Genomic DNA, 24,653 nt, shown 5'->3' on the forward strand with positions numbered 1-24,653 from the left:
AAAAATCTTGGGACCAACAAAACAACAAAAGACTGGGAAAGATGCGGGATGATCAAAAACACCAGTTTGAATCATTCCACAGGTGAGCTGGGAACAGGTGATCATGTATCATGACAGAAAGAAGTGTCCTCGAAAGGCTCAGCTGGACGACACGAAGTTCACCACTTTGATAAAAACTGTGAGGACAAACAGTCCAACAGTTTAAGATTTCACACCTACATCCCATAATATTATCAAAAGATGAATGGAGGTGCATCATGGGTAACTTCACATCTTTGATGGGATGGGGGAGGGGTGGGCGATATATCAAATACACTCAGTGTATCACGACATGTTCCCCGTGACCATGGAGCATCACTGCAACTACTGAGTCACATCTTGTGACCATGGAGCATCACTGCAACCTTTGAGTCACATTTATTTTGTGACCATGGAGCACCACTGCAACTACTGAGTCACATCTTGTGAGCATGGAGCACCACCGTGTTAGTTAGTGCCCTCAGTTCCCAAACATTGAAGTGTTGGTAAAGAAGAAGTGATGTCACACAGTGACAGGAAACAGACCTCTGTCACTACGTTATTACAACCTGCTGCAGAATGAGTGGAGATTTACTTAAAACAATAAAGTTTATTGGTTTAAATAAATAAATATCTTGTCTCTGAACTGTCTTTAATTGAATGCAGATTAAAAAAAATATTGCAGATCATTGCATTCTGTTTTTATCTTTTTACAGTGTTGCAACATTTTTGGAGTTGGGGTTGTAATATTCTCGTGTAACATGAGCAGCTGAGTCTAATGAATGACACTTACACCAGGCGTCAGTCTCTGTGGCCCACCATGGTCCAACCTGCAGGACCAAACAAAGTCAGAATCAGCTTCACACACCTTCACTCATGTTAAAGATGAGGTCATCAGAGGAACAATGTGGGAGCTGCTGATGTTTTATATTTACTGTCATCGACACTGTTCATTAGAGCCTGAAACATGTCAGTTTGCTGATTATGTTAAGGCCAACACTGTCCCAGTATCCGTTTATTAGGCAGGAGAAATGTATTTAATACATGTCCAACATTAACAATTTAACTGGACTGTTAACTGCTGGTGCTGCCATCAATGCAAACCCAGCAACATTTGGTCTGACAACAGTTTGCCTCTGGGGTAAGGGGCCGATATTTAAGGCTGATCTGGTGCAGCCAGCAGATATCCGAGCCAGGACTTCTGGTCATTTTGGCGGATCTCTATAAACATACATTTGGTAGAGTGAAAAGTGAATGTAAAGCTTACCCATCATCAGGTGATAGCTGATGGGTTCATTCATGATTGATTGGTCAGTTCTACTCTGACCACAAATGAATGGAACCCAGAACATTTCAGATATCAGAATCTCGTCCCTACAGATTCTGGATACATATGTGTAATCTGTTAGATTACAGGTTATTTCTGATGCTGCTGTATATTAATATTATATGACCGTGTCTGTGCAGAGACTTTCATTTGTAAAGTAATTTAATCTGTCAGATTAATGTGATGTGGTAAAAAGTACAACATGAACCTCTGAGATGAAGCAAAGTACAAATATAAAGTGACGAAACATGGACATACTGCAGTACATGAAGCTGAGAGATGTCACTGTGTAACATGGTTTCTGTCCAGCAGTGAAAATGTTTGAGACACTGGGACAGAGACAGAAATGTGTCTCATGTGGAGGACTTACTGAAAGTTTGTTTTTGATATCAAAAGTGAAAACCGGGGTCGAATGTCGTGGTGACTGTTTGGAGAAGAACGGCTGATTAACAGAGCTGAGCTCTCCTTTAAATGAGAGCTGCTCGTCTTGGACGAGGCTCTGGCACCATCTGGTGCTGCAGACATGAAGTGCATCCTGTCAGTTGGTATGAGCACCAGCTGTTTCAAATGTCTGGTTTACAACTGGCTCACAGTTTACAGTTTTTGTTACAATCCCTTCATACAACACAGGCAAGGCAGCTTTATTTGTACAGCATATTTCACACACCAAGGCAATTCAAACTGCTTTACAGAGCAATAAAATACAATAAAGGATACAGATTTTGGGGAGTTTTTCCTGATCAGCTGTGAGGGTCATAAGGACAGAGGGATGTCGTATGCTGTAAAGCCCTGTGAGGCAAATTGTGATTTGTGATATTGGGCTTTATAAATAAAATTGATTGATTGATTGAGATTTAAGAAAAAAGAATAAATAGAAAATAGATAAAAATAAAATTTAAATGATTCACTAAACAAAACCAGTTAGAAAAGATGAATTTCTACAACTCTGAAGTATCAGATACCATTCAGATATACAGAGGGGTCCTGGACCACACCAAGTTTTATGGCAGTGCATCATTAACTTTTCCCCAGGAGGGTAAAATATGCTTTATTTTCCTGTTTTATTATTTTATGGCCATATATACAGGGGTCTGATTATGTTTTAAAATGGGGGAGCAAACTTCCTCTTCTTCTCCTTCATTTACAGGGAGTCTGAGGGTGCTCCCCCACAAAAATCGTAATTTAAAACAAATTTCCTTTATTTCTCCTCCACCTGCACTCATCTAGATGAGTTAGACTGAGGGTGTAGAAAACAGCAGAATAATTGGCTGAATCCTGTGTGATTATATAGAGAATAATGATCATGATAACCTCACAAAATGATGAATGATTATTTATTAAACTATGCTTGGGCAGTGACTTGCAGTATCCTTTAACGTCGGCATAATACGTGGCCAGAGGGACAACGACGAAAGTTAAGGCTGCGATAGCCCGAGTAGGGAGGGTGGGAGTTTGTGGTGGACAGGTCCAACAAACACCAACTTCAACCTGAGAGACCAGTGTTTGTTCTAAAGCCAAACCCTGATCTTTTTTCCTAAATGTAACCATCTGCATGTGTTTTTTTCAATGTTGTATAAAAAGAAGGACTGTCCTATTTGTAAACAGAGATATCAAAATGTAATAAAAGGTAGTCCAAACTAAGAGTCTGAGGTAAAAATCCATAAAACGGGCATATCAACACGTTTCGACGATACAAGTGTTCATCAGGATATGAGCAGACAGATTGCACACAGGTGTTTAAATCATGTCAAGCATGTGTTGAAGATCATGTGATTAAGTCAGGTGACCAAATTGTCAGATCACAACAAGATAAAACAATTGAGTATGAATGTATAAATCACAGCAGTAATCAATAAACCATGTGACCAGACTGTCAGGATACGACAAGAAAAAAATAATCACAAGACATAGCTGTATAAGTAGCAGCAATCATCAGAATCCTGTCAGGAAATAGCTAGAAAAAAATGATATGCAATATATATGTCAAGTTCTCAAATGTTTCCATGCAATGCAAAGGAGAGAGGCATCTACCAGAGGTCTTAACTGGATTTCACTCAAAATGACCAGGCCGCTTTTCCTTTTCCTTCTTTTATTTTTCAGGTGCAAGCAGATTATGCCATTTTGCCATGTGTAGGTGAAAAACCTTTCAATCAAAGACACACAAAACAGAAGAAAAGTTTAAAGTCTGTACACAGTGCAAATGCTATTGCAAATCACCAACAGAAAATAAGTATACAAAATACCAAAAAATAAACACTTAAATATTGTGAAACCCAATTATATTTACATTAAATTACAAATCAAGTGCAAATAAAGTTACCCACTGCTGTAAATGGTTTTAGCATAGCTTCAGGTAAGTATGAATTTCACTACTTTTTATATTATATTATAATATTTATTGTTGTTTTAAATGTATTTTTTTAATGTGTTTTTAACTTAAATTGTCTCAATTTCTGTATTTTACCATTAAATGTATTTTAACATGAATTACTTCTTAACCTTAATTACAGATTTTTACAGGCTTTTTAACCTTAATTTTTAAAGGGTTTTAACATTAAATTTTACGGTCAAATTTTAATAAAGTGAAATTACAAAATTACACTTTCACAAATTACAAAAATGCTTACAATTAAAAGTATGTATGAGTATAAATGCTTGAATTGAATCTGTAAATACGAAATTGTGGTATATTTAAATTGCTCTCCCAATCTGCTAATTACTTCTGTGACAAACCCAATACAATCAACATTCATTGCATAATTCATTAAATGTCAAAGTGAAATAGTTTAAGATTTGCTCAACACATAACAATTTAAATTTACAATTTACACATTACATTTTCAACACATCTCAAAAGTCAGGAGATTAACAAGCAATCAGCGCACACAGACATTAATCAGTTACCAAGCAACACATTACTGGGTGTCCGACCCCGTGGCTAAGCTAGAGTTACCACAAACAATTAACCACAATGAACTACCTCCGTGCAAAAGTCTCTTCGTTCAAACAGTTCAGCCCCTTACCGGCTGCCTCTCTGGTGTTTAGATGCTCTCACTCTGCATTGGCTCACCGCAGGAGGCGAGGGATGAGGAAACAGATCTGCGCCTGCTGATGTCTATGGGTCCGTCCCAGGTCTCTTAAATTACTGCTAGTTATCTTACCTAGCTGACTTTGCTAGCTGTTTAGCCCCTCCCACCTAGGAAAAAATGCGAGGAGTTAGCGCTAGGAGTGATGAGCGAGCATTGAAGCGACGTCCATTCCTGACGACGGTGGCACAGCTGGATCTGCTGCATAATGGAGCCAGCGTTTGGCGTACATCCCAGTCACGTTACATTCGCTGATCAAAGCAGGACATGAGCAGCTGCACATTTAACAGCCACACATCACTGACAGTCCGCTGAACAATGCAATGGGTTGTGAATGAAATAAACTTAATTACAACATGACAGTCTTGCACGAAATATCATTAAGTTTACTCTTTGTAGTCACGTAGGCATGTGAATTACAGCGTGTCATTGCAAAGGATGCATGTAACGGGTACACTTGCGTTGTTTCTCTGCCATCTCGTTCAAATGAGCCAGATGTAGGGGGCGGGTATTTATACGTCATGGCCTCAAGCTGAAAAAGACTTCCTGTTAGGAACCTCTCGTGTTACCTTACTCATTGCACCTAACAGATCCCTCCTAACGCCTAACACTAACTCCTACTGGCAGCAATAAGAGACTGTCCAAAGGACAGAGGGATGTCGTATGCTGTAAAGCCCTGTGAGGCAAACTGTGATTTGTGATATTGGGCTTTATAAATAAAATTGATTGATTGAGGCAGACTGACAGGTCTGATATGTCTTACTCACTCAGCAGCTGACTTGTTGAATGATGGCGAGTGGATTTAATAATAGTGATGATAATGATAATGATGATAATAATAATGATAATGATGCTCATCACAGTGACAGTGGTAGGGCTACAGACCGTTCTTTAATTGCCACAAACTTCGGCAAATGACACATGGCTTGACCAGTGAATATAAATGTGACTTAGGATGTACGCCAAACGCTCGCTCCGTTATGCAGCAGATCCAGCTGTGTCGCCGTCATCAGAAACGGATGTCGCTTTACGTGATGCTTCAGAGTAAGGCCATCTCATGTCTCTTATCAGCAATCCTCGCTCCTTGGGATGGACCCTGTGTACCTTTGTTTGCTCTTCACCTGTGATGATGTGCACCGCCTTTTGTGGTCCAAGCAGTAACTGGGCGATGGTGCAAAAGGTTCCTCCTTCCTGTTTATTGTGGAAGTGGATTCCTCATCCTTGCATGTCTTTTAGTTACTGTTCAGTTCTTTAGTTTATTCCAGTTTGGCCTGACAATATAAGTCACAACAACCAACAGAATCATGTGACCAGACTGTCAATGTACAACACGAAAAAGTAACAAGGCATTAATGTATAGAAAGCGACAAGCCAAAATGACAAAATACTCTGCCCATGCCTGTTCATGCACCTCCGTATTCAGCAGAGCTGTATCATGAAGGATGCGATAGAAAAAGGAGACTGCCCCACGAGTGCCCAGGTGAGATACATTCATTGCCTCAAGAATATTATGTTTGTTCAGAACTTCAGAGTTTGGTACATTTTTTTTTAACGAAATCTCTAATCTGTAAATATCTGAAAAAGCTTGAGGCGGATATTCGCTAGCTGTAGCTGTGTAAATGAGGCAAAATTTCCCCCAATATACAAATCATTTATGTTATTAATGCCTTTCTGTTTCCAAGCAGAGAAAACAATATCATTCAGGCCAGGCATGAAAGCATGGCTGTCACAGATTGGAGCATCAGTATGTACTTGGGGCCTTGATATGAAGTTTTATCTGTTCCAATGTGCGCATAGTACCATTGATTACAAAGCTGTTACTGTAATGTGCCTTTCTGGCTTTGGTGGGGTGTTGAGCAATGATAGCAGAGACATCTTACTACAAAGCAACCGTTCTATGCGTAGCCAGGCTGGGCAGGAATATGAAGCGGAGGAGGGGACTCTTCTCCGCCAAGCAATTATAGACAGATGCCGCCCAATAATACATTTTAAAGTTTGGTAGAGCAAAGCCTCCAGCATTTTTAGTTTTACACAGATGTTTTTTGGAGATCCTGATGGCCTTGTAGTTCAAGATAAAAGGTATAATAATTGAATCTAATTGTTTAAAGTAATACTGGGCAATGTAACATGGAAGAGACTGGAACAGTTGGCAGAAACGTTGGCAGCGCGATCATCTTAATTGCATTGGTCTTTCCTACAAGAGAAATAGGAAGTCCTCCAGAAATTTATACTTTATTTGAGTTGCTCAATCTTGTTATGCCAATTCTTCTGTAAAAGGTCCTAAGGATTTTTCGTAACAGTTAGCCTACATGAAGATATGAAAATTCTTTAAAAGCCATTTTTAAATGGAGCAGACTGTTTTTATGTCATATCAGCTTCCTTAAAAATTGGCATCAACTCACTTTTGTCCCAATTAACAGAGAATCCAGAGAGTCTGCCAAAGTTGCCAGTTAGAGTCAAAAGTGCTTGAGGATGAGAAATGAGAGAATATACAAGACAATATCATCCGCATAGAGTGAAATATGATGCTCTTGTCCATAAATATCAACAGGAGATATTAGAAGGCTTTGTCTAATACTGACTGCTAGCGGTTCAATACTCATTGCAAACAGGAAAGGGGAGGGGACACACCCCTGACAGGTCCCACGACTAATTGCAAAAGGGTATGAGATATTTTGGTTGGTTACAACAGAGGCAGTAGGGTGTGAGTACATGATCTCAATCCACTTCATAAAGGACGAGCCAAATCCAAATTTTTTAAGTGTGAACAACGTATACGGCCACTCCACTTGATCAAACGCATGCTGTGTATCTAAAGAGATTACTATGTCTCCTCTATACTGTATACGAAATGTGGAACAGCCGACGCAAGTTAAAGTACACATGTCTACCTGGCATAAAACCTGTTTGGTCAGGATGGATAACAGAACGAATGTGCTCCTTTAATCTGTTGGCTAAGACTTTCCCAAGGATTTTGGTTTCAATAGGTAGCAGGGAGATAGGGCGTTATGAAGAGACCAGGTTAGGATCATGACCAGGTTTGGGGATAAGTAAAATATTGGCCTTATATAGAGTGGGAGGTAGCCTAGAGATCAGCATTGAGTGATTCAACATATGTAGTATGAAAGGGGATAGTTCAATACAAAAGCCATCTGGTCCCGCTGCCTTATTGTTGGGGAGGAAATCACTTCCTCAATCTCACTCAAATTGATATCTGCATCTAGTGAGGACGAAGATTCTCTTTAAAGTTTAGTTCAGCTTCTCGAGAAAATGTTTGATCATCCCAGGATCGGATCCGCCGTGTGACTGATAGATTTGTTGATAAAAATTAGCAAAACATTTATTAATTTTTCCAGGGTCTGTCAGAAGAGTCCCATCATTCGTCTTGATAGAGTGTGTGGACCTGGATGCCTGAGATTGTCTTAACTGTCGGGCAAGTAACCTATAAGGTTTATCACCAAGCTCAAAAACTTTTGTCTTACTTGGACCAGCAACCGTGAAATATTTGTGGACAATATGGAGTTGTACTCATATCTTAATGCTGAGATCTTCTTTAGTAATTCAGGTTGATTAGTTTCTCTATGCAGCTCTTCTAGATCTGATAATTGATTATGTATTTCAGTTAACCTTGCTTTAGATTTTCTTTTATATTTCCTCCATTTCTGTATCAAGCTCTTGTTTCAGTAAATTTAACATGTCCACAAGTTTGAAGAAGGCTTTAGACTGAACAATAACATCTTCATTCTCTCACATTTTTATTTTGCCTCTGTGATAGCGATAGCTGTGGCCAGAGGCATTATTTTTAGGGGTTGTCCATTCCTTCATCTGTACGTCCATGTGTCTGTCTCATTCTCGTGGATGCGATATTTCAAAAATGGAAATTTCTTCACATTTGGCACAAACATCCAATTTGAGTCAAGGATGAAATTATTGGAATTTGGTGGTCAAAGGTCAGTGTGACCTCACATAACTGAAGAATTCATATACTAATTGTGACCAAACACTGCTGACCAAACACAAATGTCTAACAGGATAAAATAATGAAGGTCAAAAGGTCAAAGGTCAGCTTGACTGTGACATCATCATGTTTTAACGTCATATCTCAGGAACAGAAGGGGAGACATTTGGTCAGATACTGAATTGGTGACTCTAATCTTGAAACTGTGCTGATTGTATAGATCTTCTGTGTGTGAAGCGTCCATGTTTCTGCAGCTTGACGGCATTATGGAGGTTTCAAATTGTATCACCGTCTTTTTGTCCTTTTGCTCCTGTTGTTGTTTCCAGTGTAGTGCTGCTTCTCTGCAATCATGACAAATATTGTCTGTATGACAAATTGGAGAAAAAAAGAGCATCTCAGTTAAAGTCCATCAACAAATTCAAAATGGCTTCACAGATTTTTTGAGAAAAATAAAACATTTAATGTGAATGTTTGTTTACAGTGAATATTTCAGAACCAAACCTTATTAGAACATAAAACAGACAATGGCTGCAGTGTCCTTGTGCTGTTTGAAGTAAAGATTCATATCCTATATTTATCATAATGTACAAAGTCAAATGTGATTTTTACCAGTGATTAGTGTATTAATAGTCCTGCAATAAACATGGGAAGCCCCAGAAGCACAGTCATAGGATGATGACTATTTGACTGACATCTCTGCAGGAAGCATTCAGAAAAACTGAACTGATTCACCTGGTCTTCACATAAACTATGTGGATGGGGAGTTGTTCTCAGATTAGACTGCTCATTAAAAATAGTGCTGGGTTATAATAAATTATTCATCTGATTATCATTTGAATGACCCGATATCGATTCATACAATCCCACATCGATCTTTAAATATTGACTTTTTCCCACAGATGTGTGAAGCTAAATTATGAAGGACCGCAGTATTTAGATGCTCCAACATCACTGGTTTGTCTTTCTGTTACTGTTTTTTTACATTTTGGTGTAATTTATTATGATGCTACAGCAGCCTCTCCTCCTGCTGCCTGAGGGCTGGCGTTGCTGCATGACTTCTACTAAATATAACCGAATGTGTGTTGGCTAAACGTAACCACATGTGTGTGTCGCTAAACGTAACCGTGTGTGTGTGTGTTGGCTAAATGTAACCGTGTGTTGTTGGCTAAACGTAACCACATGTGTGTGTCGCTAAACGTAACCGTGTGTGTGTGTGTTGGCTAAACGTAACCACGTGTGTGTGTGTGTGTGTGTGTGTTGGCTAAATGTAACCACGTGTGTGTGTTGGCTAAACGTAACCACGTGTGTGTGTGTTGGCTAAACGTAACCACGTGTGTGTGTGTGTGTTGGCTAAACGTAACCACGTGTGTGTGTGTCGGCTAAACGTAACCACGTGTTGTTGGCTAAACGTAACCACATGTGTGTGTCGCTAAACGTAAGCATGTGTGTGTGTCGCTAAACGTAACCATGTGTGTGTGTGTTGGCTAAACGTAACCACGTGTGTTGTTGGCTAAACGTAACCACATGTGTGTGTCGCTAAACGTAACCGTGTGTGTGTGTGTTGGCTAAATGTAACCACGTGTGTGTGTCGCTAAACGTAACCATGTGTGTGTTGGCTAAACGTAACCACGTGTGTGTGTGTGTGTGTGTTGGCTAAATGTAACCACGTGTGTGTGTCGCTAAACGTAACCATGTGTGTGTGTTGGCTAAACGTAACCACGTGTGTGTGTGTGTGTGTGTGTGTGTTGGCTAAACGTAACCACGTGTGTGTGTCGGCTAAACGTAACCACATGTGTTGTTGGCTAAACGTAACCACATGTGTGTGTCGCTAAACGTAAGCATGTGTGTGTGTCGCTAAACGTAACCATGTGTGTGTGTTGGCTAAACGTAACCACGTGTGTGTGTGTTGGCTAAACGTAACCACGTGTGTTGTTGGCTAAACGTAACCATGTGTGTGTGTCGCTAAACATAAGCATGTGTGTGTGTTGGCTAAACGTAACCTTCAGTAACTACTCTAATTTGTGTACCTTAGTTCCCCAGTAACTACTCATTCATTCCTCATTAATTCCTAAGTAACTACTCTAATTTTGTTTACCTTAGTTTCTCAGTAACTACTCATTAGTTCCTCATGAGTTCCTCAGTAACTACTCTTATTTTGTGTACCTTATTGTAAAGTGTAGTCACTTGCTATAATAATCATACATCTGGCATATCTTACAAAAATAGCTGCAAATGTTTTATAGCTCTCTTCTTTAGTTTTATTTAATAGTTTCAAAACATGGACTCAAATAATGTTGCAAAAAATCCTGAGAGAATATTGTAGCTCTCAAACCAGACAATGTGACTGTAAAACATGTAAGCTCTATCTTCTGTAAACATTACATTTTAATACATTCAACACATATTGTCTGCATTTAAACATTGCAAATTCTTATGTCAATACAGAACGTTTCTCCATATTATAATGCCATTAGCGCATTTGATGACACGTCTGATGACGTTTCAAATGACATCGCATATGACATGCGGAAAAATCGCAGGACTTTTGAAAAATTGCAAGCCCCCGCAAATATTGCACTCTTTCGTTGAATTTGCGTTAATTATTGCGATCACAATATCGATTTTCTGGAGGGACTGTGTAGCTCATGGACAGACAGTGTGTTGTTAGCTGTGGTACCAAATGATTTAAGGACCACAACAGTGTCTAAAAAGTGACATTTTCAGGTAGGTTTATATGCTAATGCTGACCAGGCTATTAGAAGTAAGCCGGCTATCTAGTTTGATCATGGATGTAGGCACTGCACTTTTCACTGGTGAGCTTTTGTTTGGTCACTCGTTCAACAAGCTCAGATGATAACAAGACGTCTGTGTGCTAGCCACATAAAAAGGAGACTGGCAGGAAAGCTAACGTGGGTTGTTAACGTTGGATTGTTTGTGTCTCTTGTGTATCAGGCAGCTGATTTCTAGAAAGATTTTGACTTGATGCCTGCCCCTGACTAATCATAAGACTTATGATCAGCAAGAAGAAGGCTTAAGCCTAGACGATGCATTCAGTCTAACTGTTAGGTCGGACCACCAAGTTATGACAGACTTAGTTAAAGACCAGGCGCAAACCCTGTTCGTGCAACCAGCCCCTGGAGACAGAAAACATCATACCTGATGGTGTCCAGCTGTTCCCTCAGAGTCTGGGTCATGTTCACAATGGCGTCAGCTGTATCTCTCAGTGATTGGCTCGCTTCAGTCACATGATTCTTTTCGATCATCTCTTTCCAGCTGTCAATGGCCTCAGGAAGTGCAAACGCCATTCCAACAGCTCCGCCCACAACCTGATGATGAATACCAATCAATACATGATGCACTGTCAATAATCCCAGACTGTCAGCCTCAATCAAACATATGTGTCATAAACACAATACATGTGTATTTATCACTGATGAGAAACAAAACTGTGACATGTAGTTATATGAGGATCATTCTGTGTAATTTACTGTGTAATTATTAAAACATGACAGAATCTTACCATGGTGCCTCCTTTAAGGCCTGTTTTAAATCCAGCTGAAGACACGAGTTTGATGAGCTCTTTAGTTCCTTTTTTAGCAAGAGGGTTCTTGGTTCTCCAATCAGGTTTGAATATGAAAAATGCCAAAAGACCAATAAGTGCAGCTGCAGCGAATTTGCACAAGTCGTTTGACTGCTGAGAGGCTCCTGCACCAAAGTGGACCTGTGACATTCTCTTAATAATGACATTGAGGTCATCATTGTTGCTGAAATCAATTAACATGTGTTGTGAACTTCGTCTGGCCATGGCTCCCAGAGTTCTCTTCATGACATGTCGGTCAACTTCATCTTCATCTGTGAGGGAAGTCGTCTCCATTATCTCCTTCTTCAGCTGCTGGAACAGTCGCCGGATTGTAGCTGTGATTCCATCACTCTTCTCTTCTATCTTCTGCGCCTTTTTCAGGGTGCTGCTGGACAAGAAGTGCTCAGTGATTTTAGTACCCACAGTTATGGTGACACCTGCGCCTGTAGACACTGCTGCCACACCTATCAATGGAGCAGCTAATCCGGCGGTCAACACAGTGGCCACACCGGCCCCAATCAGAGCTGCAGCTCCCACCACTGACAATGAGCTGCCAACAATTTCACTCGTGTTGCATTTCTCCCTGAGCGCCTCCAGCTCCTGGGCCAGTTTCCTCAGCTGCTCTGCACAGAGCTCCCTCTGCTTGATCCAGGAGTACATCAGCTCCAGCAGCACGTCAGCAGTGGACCTGCTGTCGGCCATGATGAAGCTGTGTGATCAGGTCTGAAAGAAGAGAGGCAGAGGACACATTGAAATATTTGGTGCAAGTAAAACATCATCAGCAGAAAGTGTTTGCTCAGCTGTCATGAAGAAGTCCATGGAATACAACTGAGAGCCCTGAAGTGGACCTTGAGTTTAATCCCAGCTGGTACCACGCATCAATATGACAATAGAAAGACGTTTTTTTCTCCATAAATTACGACTAAATGTTGCTATTCTAAATCAAATTGATGTCCTGACATTGAAATTTAGTCACCTGATGTCACAACCTAAATTCAACCAAATATTGAGGTGTAACGACGTTGATGGCAGCTGGGATTGTTTTTGTTGGACTACTCTCGTTAAGTTACAGAATGAACTCGTACTCTGAAAATGATGTAAAGCCATTTTGGTAAATAAATAATAGAGGAGTTGAAAGACTGAATTTGTTGTGATGTTTCTGAGAAAATGACGGACTTATAACTAAGCTGTAAAGCAGAAGATAAAGCTGGCAGATTTTTGGTGGTTCAAGGAACTCTCTTGAGAGAAAATATCAGTTTGGTTAATGTGTATGGCCCCAGTGATGATAACCCATCATTTTTTGAGAATATGTTTTTGTTGATGGCCTTCCTCGATAATAATGGCAGGTGACTTAAATTGTGCTTCAGACCCAAAGCTTGATCACTCGTCAGGGATGCATACCTCCCATTCTCAAACAAGAAAGAAAACACAACAATATATGAAAGACCTGAATCTGTGTGACCCATGGAGGACCCAAAACCCCAACAAAAGGGAATACTCATGCTACTCAGCAGTATTCAAAACCCATTCCCGAATAGATTATTTTTTAATTTCCTCATCTCTGCTACCCAGTATAACTAACTGTATATATGATAGTATTGTTTTGTCAGATCATGCCCCAACCTCACTATTTTACAATGTTGTGCAATTGAACAGACACTCTGCTAATTGGCACTTACTCCCTAAATGGTTACAAGATTCTGACTTTATAAAATTTGTAGGAGAACATATTGATCTCTACTTCTCAATAAATACCAATGAAACAACTGCAGCCGTTAGGTGGGAAGCTTTTAAAGCATATATTAGAGGACAAATGATTAGCTTCACCAGCTCTAAATTTAACAAATTCAAACAGACAATGAACGAATTAGACTCCAAAATTAGAGAATTAGAGAGAGATGTTATCATAGATGATTCAACACAAATAAAACAGGAACTGCTTACCCTTAAAGTGAAATATGAGGATCTCTCCATGCCTTAGGCTGAAGACAGTCTAATAAGACTGAAACAAACTTTCTATGACCACGGTGAAAAGCCGGGTAAATTGCTAGCTTGGCAGATAAATAAACTTGAATCTGACAGAGCCATCAATACAATTAGGAACGAACAAGGAGAATTATTGACAGATCCCACAGAAATTAATAACACCTTTGTCTCATATTATAAATATAGTACGCATGTGCCAGCGCGTGCAGCCTGTTGCAGTCGCTCCTGCTTGTTTTCTCAGTTTTCTTACTTTTTTGCTTTATTAAGTTTGGTATTTGTGCTGGCTTTTTGGTATTGTCATTTTGAAACTGCGCCCTCTCAAAACATGCTGACTGAGAGAGTTGTACTCATTTTCCTCACCCTGGAATTACTTATTTCATTCGGATCCAGCACCATTGCACAACAACTTCATGGCTGCATTGTTTACTCCAGAGATTAGCTGATTGCGCTGAGAACATCGGATATACCAGCTGAACTGTGGAGGAAAACACACAGAGGATGCAGGGGAGGAAGTAAACAGCGGCGGAAAAAAGCAGGGTTGAGACAACGGAGGCTTATGGAGAAGAGAAGATATAAGCCGTGTCTCCCCTCTCTCATCATGGGCAATGTGAGGTCACTGGCAAATAAGATGGGCGAGCTGACAGCGGTCGCCAAAAGTCAGAAGGAGTACCGGGAATGTAGTCTGATGTGCTTCACTGAGACATGGCTTCACCAGGACATTCCCGACAACAACGTCTCCATCAGCGGCTTTCAGACTGTTCGGGCTGACCGGGACTGCACCGAGAGCGGTAAGCGCAAAGGAGGGGGGCTTGCTGTTCTCGTAAATAACCGCTGGTGCAGTCCTGACCATATTTCCATTAAGGAGCAAATCTGTTGCCCGGACATTGAACTGTTTGCTGTTGGACTCAGGCCGTATTATTTGCCCAGGGAGTTTTCACATGCCATTATTGTGACTGTTTACATCCCCCCCTCTGCCAACCCGACGTCAGCATGTGACGCCATTCACTCCGCCATAGCCCGCCTGCAGACTAAACACCCGAGTGCCTTCATAGCTATCTCGGCTGACTTCAACCATGTCACCATGGCAACAACATTGCCCACATTCACACAGTATGTGAGCTGCCCTACCAGAGAGGAGAGGACACTGGACTTGCTGTATGCAAACGCCAAAGATGCATACAGCTGCTCCCCCCTCCCCCCTCTGGGTAGGTCAGACCACAACCTGGTGCACCTCAACCCCTGCTATGTACCACTAGTCAAGAGCCAGCCTGCGACCATGAGGACAGTGAGGAGATGGTCGGAGGAGGCTTATGAGTCACTGCAGGGCTGTTTTGGTGTGACAGACTGGCAGGCACTCTGTGAGCCACATGGGGAGGACATCGACGGGCTCACAGAATGCATCACGGATTACATCAGCTTCTGTGTGGACTCCACTGTCCCAGCCAGGACTGTTCATTGTTACCCAAATAACAACCGTGGGTAACAAAGGACATCAAAGCCATCCTCAACACAAAGAAGAGGGCCTTCAGAGCTGGTGACAGGGAGGAGGTGAGAACAATACAGGGGGAGCTGAAGATGAAGATCAGGGAGGCTAAGGAGAGGTACAGGAAGAAGCTGGAGAGGAAACTCCAGCAGAACAACATGAGAGAGGTCTGGAGTGGAATGAGGACCATCACTGGCTTCAGGACCAACAACCACAGAGGAGTTGAAGGCAGCGTGGACAGGGCCAATGAACTGAATCTGTTTTTTAACAGATTTGACACTGCTGGACCTGCCCCCCCCCCGACTCTTCTGCTGTCTGTCTTGGTCAACCATCTCCCACTCCGCCCTCCTCCCCCACTCCTCCCTCTCACACCTCAACACCCTCCTGCTTGACCCCCCCTCCTCCTCCTCCTCCTCCTCCTCACACCTCCTCCCCCCGTGGTCACACTGACTGCTCTCTCCATCATGAGGACTACACCCCTCCCCCACGTGTCGTCACCTCCACAATGTGCTTCACTGCTGACCATGTGAGAAGACAGCTGATGAGACTCCGCTCAAATAAGGCTGCAGGCCCTGATGGTGTCAGCCCCAGGGTGCTCAAAGCCTGTGCCCCCCAGCTATGTGGAGTACTTCAGCATGTCTTCAACATGAGCCTGAGTCTCCAGAGGGTCCCCTTGCTGTGGAAGACATCCTGCCTCGTTCCTGTGCCAAAGACGTCGCGTCCCAGTGGCTCCAAGGACTACAGACCCGTGGCACTGACCTCCCACATCATGAAGACCCTGGAGAGACTCGTCTTGGAGCAGCTCTGGCCCATGGTCAAGCCACTTCTGGACCCCCTCCAGTTCGCCTATCAGCCCCGACTTGGAGTTGAGGACGCCATCATCTACCTGCTCAACCGTGTCTACACCCATCTGGATAAGCCGGCGAGCACTGTGAGGGTCATGTTTTTTGACTTCTCTAGTGCGTTCAACACCATACGTCCAGCTCTACTGGGTGACAAGCTGACAGCAGTGCAGGTGGATGCCCCCCTGGTGTCCTGGATTGTAGACTACTTGACTGGCAGACCACAGTATGTGCGCTTGCAACGCTGTGTGTCAGACAGAGTGGTCAGCAATACCGGGGCCCGAGGGGACTGTCCTCTCTCCTTCCTCTTCACCTCTACACCACGGACTTCAGCTATCGCACTGAGACCTGCCATCTTCAGAAGTTTTCTGATGACTCTGCTATAGTTGGATGTATCACCAAGGGTGATGAGGATGAGTACAGGACTGTTGTGGATAACTTTGTCACATGGTGTGAGCAGAACCATCTGCAGCTCAACGTGGCAAAGACAAAGGAACTGGCTGTGGATCTGAGGAGGACCAAGACACCGGTGACCCCTGTTTCCATCCAGGGGGTCAGTGTGGACATTGTAGAGGACTATAAGTACCTGGGGGTACACACTGACAATAAACTGGACTGGGTTAAGAACACTAAGGCTCTCTACAGGAAGGGCCAGAGCCGTCTCTATTTTCTGAGGCGACTGAGGTCCTTCAACATCTGCCGGACTATGCTCAGGATTTTCTATGAGTCTGTGGTGGCCAGTGCTATCCTCTATGCTGTTGTGTGCTGGGGCAGCAGGCTGAGGGTGGACGCCAACAGACTCAACAAACTGATCCGCAAGGCCAGTGACATCGTGGGAACGGAGTGTGACTCTCTGATGGTGGTGTCAGAGAGGAGGATGCTGTCTAAGCTACGAACTATCTTGGACAATGTCTCACACCCACTCCACCATGTGCTGGTCAGGCACAGGAGTACTTTCAGTGGGAGACTCATACCACCAAGATGTACCACTGAGCGCCACAGGAAATCATTCCTGCCTGTGGCCATCAAACTGTACAACTCCTCCCTCTGAGTGGCCCTGTGACTATTTCACACACTGCAATAATTTAATTTAACTTGTGCAATAACCCCATTCACCCTGACTGTATATATTCTGTTTGTGTAAATAATCTTGTTCAGTTTACAATATATATATGTATATATATATATATATATATATATATATATTTATGTTTATGTTTGTTAATAATTCCTGTTTATTTAACTATATATTTGTTAATACTATTGTTTAAATTTCTTATATTTTCATGTATCTTTCCTCTCTTGCAAGGAGCACCTGTAACATAAATAATTTACCCTCGGGGATCAATAAAGTATTTCTGATTCTGATTCTGATTCTAAAACCCTTCATCAATCAATTTCAATTCAATCAATTTTATTTATAAAGCCCAATATCACAAATCACAATTTGCCTCACAGGGCTTTACAGCATACGACATTCCTCTGTCCTTATGACCCTCACAGCTGATCAGGAAAAACTCCCCAAAAAACCCTTTAACAGTAATCCATATGACACAATGGGACAGAGACAGAGAGAGATGCAGGACAGACGGTAATGACAGTAGCTTACAACAACATTAATGAAAGTAATAATAATATATTAATATCTGGCAGTATACATATGTGACAATAATCATATGTGTATAATAACAGTAGAAGTATGACTAATGACTAATGATGGCAGCAGCAGCAGGAGGCATCTGGCAGGACCACGGCAGCAGCACAACCACACACGTCACGCTGTCCAGGCACCGCTGTGATATGAGTTAATCTGAGAGACAGTGGAGCACAAAGGCTCCGGAGAAGAAGCCGAGTTAGTGACATCCAGAATGGCCGAGTTAGCAAGATGCAGTAATAGAATACGAGAGAGAGAGAGAGAGAGAGAGAGAGAGAGAGAGAGAGAAGGTGCCCGGTGTATTATAGGGGGGTCCTCCGGCAGACTAGGCCTAAGTCAGCCTAACTAGGGGCTGGTACAGGGCAAGCCTGAGCCAGCCCTAACTATAAGCTTTATCAAAGAGGAAAGTCTTAAGTCTAGTCTTAAATGTGGAGACGGTGTCTGCCTCCCGGACCGTAACAGGAAGATGATTCCACAGGAGAGGAGCCTGATAGCTGAAGGCTCTGGACTCTGGAAATTGGTGCTCATCCAGGTTTTTATGTCTTTAAGGCAATTATGGAGTTTAGTTAATTGATTACTTTCTTCTGGCTTCATCAATAAATACAACTGAGTATCATCCGCATAACAATGGAAATTTATAGAGTGATTTCTAATGATGTTACCTAAAGGAAGCATATATAGAGTAAACAGGATTGGTCCGAGCACAGAACCTTGCGGAACTCCAAGACAAACTTTAGTACGTAAGGATGATTCATTATGAACGTGAACAAACTGAAAACGATCAGATAAATAAGATTTAAACCAGCTCAGTGCAGAACCTTTTGGGCCAATTAAGTGATCCAGTCTCTGCAGTAGAATTTGATGGTCAATAGTGTCAAACGCCGCACTAAGATCTAATAAAACAAGTACAGAGACGAGTCCTTTGTCTGAAGCAATCAGAAGGTCATTTGTAATTTTAACTAGTGCTGTCTCAGTGCTATGATGCACTCTAAATCCTGACTGAAATTCCTCAAATAAATTATTATCATGGAGAAAATCACACAGCTGGTCTGCGACTACTTTCTCAAGGATCTTTGACATAAAGGGAAGATTAGATATTGGTCTATAGTTGGCTAACACCTCTGGATCCAGGGTGGGCTTTTTCAGTGGAGGTTTAATTACAGCTATCTTAAAAGACTGTGGTACATAGCCTGTTAAGGATATATTGATCATATCTAATATATGAGTGTTAACTAAAGGAAAGACCTCCTTAAGTAGCCTAGTTGGGATGGGGTCTAAGAGACACATTGATGATTTAGATGAAGAAATCACTGCGGTCAATTCTTGAAGAGAAATTGAGAAGCAATCTAAATATATATTAGGTCTTACAGCTGTGTTTGAGGTTAGATAGGTACTATCTGAGGACAGGAGGTCATGAATTTTGCCTCTAATAGTTAGAATTTTGTCATTAAAAAAGCTCATAAAATCATTACTGCTAAGGGCTAAAGGAATACAAGGCTCAATAGAGCTTTGACTCTCAGTCAGCCTGGCTACAGTGCTGAAAAGAAACCTGGGGTTGTTCTTATTGTCTTCTATTAATGCTGAGTAATAGTTTGCTCTGGCATTGCGGAGGCCCCTCTTATAAGTTTTGAGACTGTCTGTCCAGATTAAACGAGATTCTTCCAGTTTGGTTAATCGCCAATTCCTTTCAAATTTTCGTGATATTTGTTTTAACTTACGGGTTTGAGAGTTATACCAAGGAGCGAACTTTCTTTGCTTTTTTAACTTCTTTTTAAGAGGAGCTACAGAGTCAAGTGTTGTTCGCAGCGAGCCTACAGCGCTATCGACAAAATGTTCAATTCGGGAGAGGTTAAAGTCGGTACGGGAAACCTCTGTTACTGAAGGACTTGGTATTGAATTTAACGACGGAGGAATCATTTCCTTAAATTTTGCGACAGCACTATCTGATAAAGATCTAGTATAGTAACTGTTGCTGAGTGGCGTGTAATCGAGTAAAAAGAAATCAAAAGTAATCAGATAATGATCCGATAGCGAGGGATTCTGTGGAAAGACTGTTAGGTTATCAATTTCAATTCCATGCGTCAGAACTAGATCGAGGGTATGGTTAAAACAATGACTGGGTTCATGTACACCCTGACTGAAGCCAATGGAGTCTAATAATGAGATAAACGCGGTAGCCAGGGAGTCATTATCAGACTATATAACAATTATTATTATTATTGAAAGTTTAGTTGTAAAACTCACAGGCCCCAAACCCACTATCATTGTTACCATCTACAGACCACCAAAACCCTCCACTGCTTTCCTCAATGAATTCTCATACTATTAACATCTGTATGTGCAATGCCCCTCACTGTTATCCTCCTCGGCGAGTTCAACATCCACATTGACAACCCATGCAGTATCTTTGTACTGTCTTGGCATCACACAACATGTCAACCTCACAATCCACAACAAAGGCCACATACTGGCCTTAATCTGCTGCACTGATATCACTCCCACTAACCTTGCTGTCACCAATTTCCCCATTTCTGACCACAAAGCTGTACTTTTTGACATTCACATGGACATATGTAGATGTGCAGCATCAGAAGCAAAGATCGAAGAAGAAAAAGTTTCCTACCTGCTTCTGAAGGTCAGTGAAAGTTTGGAGAGAAGCTGCAGCCACTTCCTGCTGTGTTTAAATAAAGTGTTGTGTCGTGACTGGCCCGTTTCGACTGGTGATCAGTACTCAGTATGTTTATCATCCATATGAAAAGGTTCATAATCCACGTAAAAAAAGGTGAGAAGGTGATCAGCACTCAAATCCAAAGAAAATCCAAAGCAAGAGGGATGACAGCCGAATGAACTTGTTCAGTGCGCGGTGTGGGCCGTGCTCTGACTCCCAAAGCTTCAGACACAGTCTTATCCCGCCCTAAAATCTCCCCTCCCCCCTCTAACTCACTGATGCCTAAAGAAAAATCCTGTCTAACCTGTTGACTTCATCAGGGAACAGAGAGAACATGACAGTTCAGGCTGTGTTTTCCAGCAGCTCACTTTCTGTAAATCACATGATGCCTTGGAACAGAGCAGAGGAAAGGCCTGCACAGACTCAGATTATCTGCACCAACAAACCCCAAACCTCATTTTAGCAATTTCATGTAAATCTATAACCTAAAATGAAAAATACATATATATGTGTAAAACAACCAGTCTTCCACTGTGTTGATCAACACAGACTAATCTGAACTTACCTGCCATTAAATTACAAAATTAATGTAATTGTAAGGTAATGTAATGTAAAAGTAACCCAGGGGGGTAGGTGTAGTGGATTGTCTCCCAGCATGCACCAGGGCAGCAAGATTAAAAACACCAGCCTCTGCTTATGAATGTTTCTGTAATATAATAATAATAAAACTCAAAGACACTTTACAGGCAGAAAAAAGGGCAGGGAAATACAATCAAGAGTTCAAAACAGCAGACAAAAGAGGGAAAGAAAAAATGGACAAGTTTGGACAAGGCTGTAGACAAATAAGGGTGCTGACATTACTAAGTTAGGTGGGTACAAGGGAAGAGCAAGAAGGAAGTAGGATGGGTTAAATTTGTAAGTTAACTGCAGAACGGAACAGGTATGTTTTGAGTTGAGTTTTGAAGGAGGTGAGGTCTGTGCAGCCGCGGATGTGTTGTGGGAGGGAGTTCCAGAGGGTGGGGGCAGCAACAGAGAAAGCTCTGTCCCCCCAGGTGCGGCGCTTGGTCCTAGGTACGGTGAGGAGGTTGGCGTCAGAGGAGCGGAGGGTGCAGGAAGGGGTTAAGTGGTCACGGGAGCGGGTGTGGGTGAGGAGGCGGGCAGCAGGGTTCTGGATACACTGAAGTTTATTTAGGAGACTGGAGGTTGTGCCGTAGAGGATACTGTTGCAGTCGTCGATACGAGATGTAATAAAAGCATGAATGAGGGTTTCAGCTGCAGGGAAGGAGAGAGAGGGGCGGAGGCAGGCGATGTTTTGAGATGGTGGAATGCTGATTTGATGACTTGCTTGATGTGTTGGTTGAAGGAGAGATTGCTGTCAAAGATGACTCCAAGGTTGCGGCAGTGGGGGGAGGGGGAGAGGGTGGAGTTGTCGATAGAGAGATGGAAGTCTTTGGCTGCCAGGCTGAGGGACTTTGGACCAATTATGAGAAAGCCTGATTTGTCGTAGTTGAGTTTGAGGAGATTTGTTTGCATCCAGTGTCTGATATCAGAGAGACAGTTTGAGAGGGTGGAGTAGGTCTGAGAGGTGATGGATTTGGTGGAGATGTAGAGCTGGATGTCGTCAGCCTAACAGTGGAAACGGAGGTCGTGACGACGGATGATCTGACCGAGGGGGAGGAGGTAGAAGATGAAGAGGAGAGGACCAAGCACCAAACCCTGGGGGACACCTTGGGACAGGGGGGCAGTCGAGGAGGAGCAGTTGTTGATGAAGATGAATTGCTTCCTTTCAGTAAGGTATGATTGGAGCCAGTGGAGGGCATCATCTGCGAGGTTGAGGAGAGATTGTAGGCGGGAGAGTAAAATGGAGTGGTTCATGATATCAAAGGCAGCAGTGAGGTCCAGGAGGATGAAGATGGAGAGTTGGCCGGAGTCTGAGGAGAGGAGAGGGTCATTTGTTACTTTGAGGAGGGCAGTTTCAGTGCTGTGGTGGGTACGGAATCCGTATTGAAATTGTTTGTAGAGGTCATTATTGATGAGATGGGCTTTGATTTGTGAGGTGACAACACGTTCCAGGATTTTAGATAGGAATGGGAGGTTGGAAATGGGCCGGAAGTTATTGATGCTGTCAGGGTTGAGTCCAGGTGATGGGGGTTACAGCAGCCAGTTTCAGTGATGGGGGAACAGTGGAAAAGTTGAGGGGGGAGTTGATAATCCCTGAGATAATTGGGGAGATGGTGGGGGAGCAGTGTTGAACAAAGGAGGATGGGATCTAGGATGCAGGTGGAGGATTTCATGGTTGAGATGATTTTGGACAAATCAGCTGGGGAGATCGGTGAAAATCTGGAGAGTGGAAAGGCGATAAGAGGAGCAGCGAGGAGGAATGGGTGATGGGGGCAGAGGATAGGGAACTGTAGATGGTATCAATTTTGGATTGGAAGAATTGCATTTTTCAGTGGTGAATGAATTTGAAATATTGTCACTGGGATTGAGGAGCTTGTTGATGGTGGAAAAAAGAGCCTTTTGGTTATTGGAGCTAGTGTGGATGAGGTTTGAAAAGTAGGCCGAGCAGGCAGTGTTGAGGGCGGTTTTGTACAGTTGAAGGTGATCAGTGTATGCTTGGAGATGAACTGTGAGTCCGTTTTTTTTTTTTGTGGAGTCTTTCAAGCTGGCACTTACGCGATTTCAGCTGGTGGAGCTCAGGGGTGAACCAGGGGGCTGAGTGTCTAAATGAAACGGTTTTGATTTTGATGGGAGCTAATTGATCAAGGCAGCAGGAGAGTGTTGTAGTGGTTGACAAGGTGGTGGTGTTACAGTGTTTTGACTGTACCTCTGGGGTAACCTCAGCAATGTGTCCTCATTAGGGCCGCCCCCCCAACAGCTGAACAAACATTCGTCAACCAGAAAGGTCATTAGTCGGCAAGATGTCATTGGTCGCATAGTAACAGAAAAACAAAACAACAAATAAAGTGAAACTCTATCAGGAGCTGCATCTTGTCAGAATAAATCCAAACCTATATGACTGGAGCATGTGTGAGTTTACTTTGAAAGGACAGACACAGGAAGTGTCCACGCTCAGCAGTCAGACAGGAGTCAGGTTAATCTCCAGGGCTGGTACCTGCGGTTATTCCACAGGCTAGTTAATAACATGTCGGGCAGGAAATCCAAAGTGTGGGATCATTTTGAGAAGGTGAAGGACGAACCCAAGGTGATATGTAAACTCATCTTCATTGGTCGACTACAAACATGACGTATCATCCCTTTTAAACAATCACACCTCCACCATCGATCCAACTGTTTCTCCAACCTCCAACAATCACTGAGGACGTGCACACAATATTTCACTTTCTGCCCTTATTCTGTTTCCATGCAGTTGTTTATTCTCTCATTAATGTGCCCTAACATGTTGTTTATTCTGTCAAATCATTAAAAGTGGAACAGCTGCTTCTTTGCATCAGAAAAGGATTTTTTCAGTTTACACACCATACAGTCAGCGGTCATCACAGCTGATGCAAACCACTGAAGAAATAGTCTACTAGGCTACTTACCGTGACTCCACGTTTTCCAAAGCAGTCAGTCAGGAATCCACACGTAATAAAATCCCCATACATTAACTCCAATCCCGTTATCTTCCTCACCGTCATCCTGTTTATTCCTCTTGCCATCTCTTGCCATGCATGCACTAAAGTTTTTTCTAGCTAACTTTTCCTTCACATGGCTCGGCTGCCGAAAAGCCGTCATATGCGTCTAGTGGCAAATTAAAAAATAAATATACATGTACATATATGTCGGAGCCATCACGACACAACGTAAGGCACAATAATTTACTTTTTCAACCTAAAGTGTTGACCCTCCGTCCAGCAACCCGCTTGAGGCCTCACTTGATGTTGTGTTTACCACCGGGCCGGAATTGGCTCACAACAAAATTAACATTTTTGATTGGCCGATGTTAGCGCTAACCGCTCGCTACTGCTAATGTTTACTCATAACCAACATTACCTTAACACTAAATAGTCAACAAGAACAGTAGCGGTGGCAGGCCTAATAATATATT

The 24,653-nt window shown here is 42.4% G+C and overlaps 1 protein-coding gene across 1 annotated transcript; it reads right to left on the bottom strand.

Annotated features, from left to right (window-relative positions):
* Nucleotides 1-3,424: 3,424 nt before the first annotated feature.
* Nucleotides 3,425-20,832, bottom strand: LOC125879308 (uncharacterized). Its single transcript, XM_049561139.1, has 4 exons — nt 20,558-20,832; nt 11,910-12,692; nt 11,546-11,715; nt 3,425-8,752 (listed from the first exon to the last, which is right to left on the bottom strand). Exons 2-4 carry the CDS (start codon nt 12,669-12,671, stop codon nt 8,737-8,739), a joined length of 948 nt encoding a protein of 315 aa, XP_049417096.1. The 5' UTR covers nt 12,672-12,692; nt 20,558-20,832; the 3' UTR covers nt 3,425-8,736.
* Between the last annotated feature and the right edge of the window lie 3,821 nt (nt 20,833-24,653).

This window comes from Epinephelus fuscoguttatus, linkage group LG19 (genome assembly GCF_011397635.1).
Source record: "Epinephelus fuscoguttatus linkage group LG19, E.fuscoguttatus.final_Chr_v1".
NCBI classification, from domain to species: domain Eukaryota; kingdom Metazoa; phylum Chordata; class Actinopteri; order Perciformes; family Serranidae; genus Epinephelus; species Epinephelus fuscoguttatus.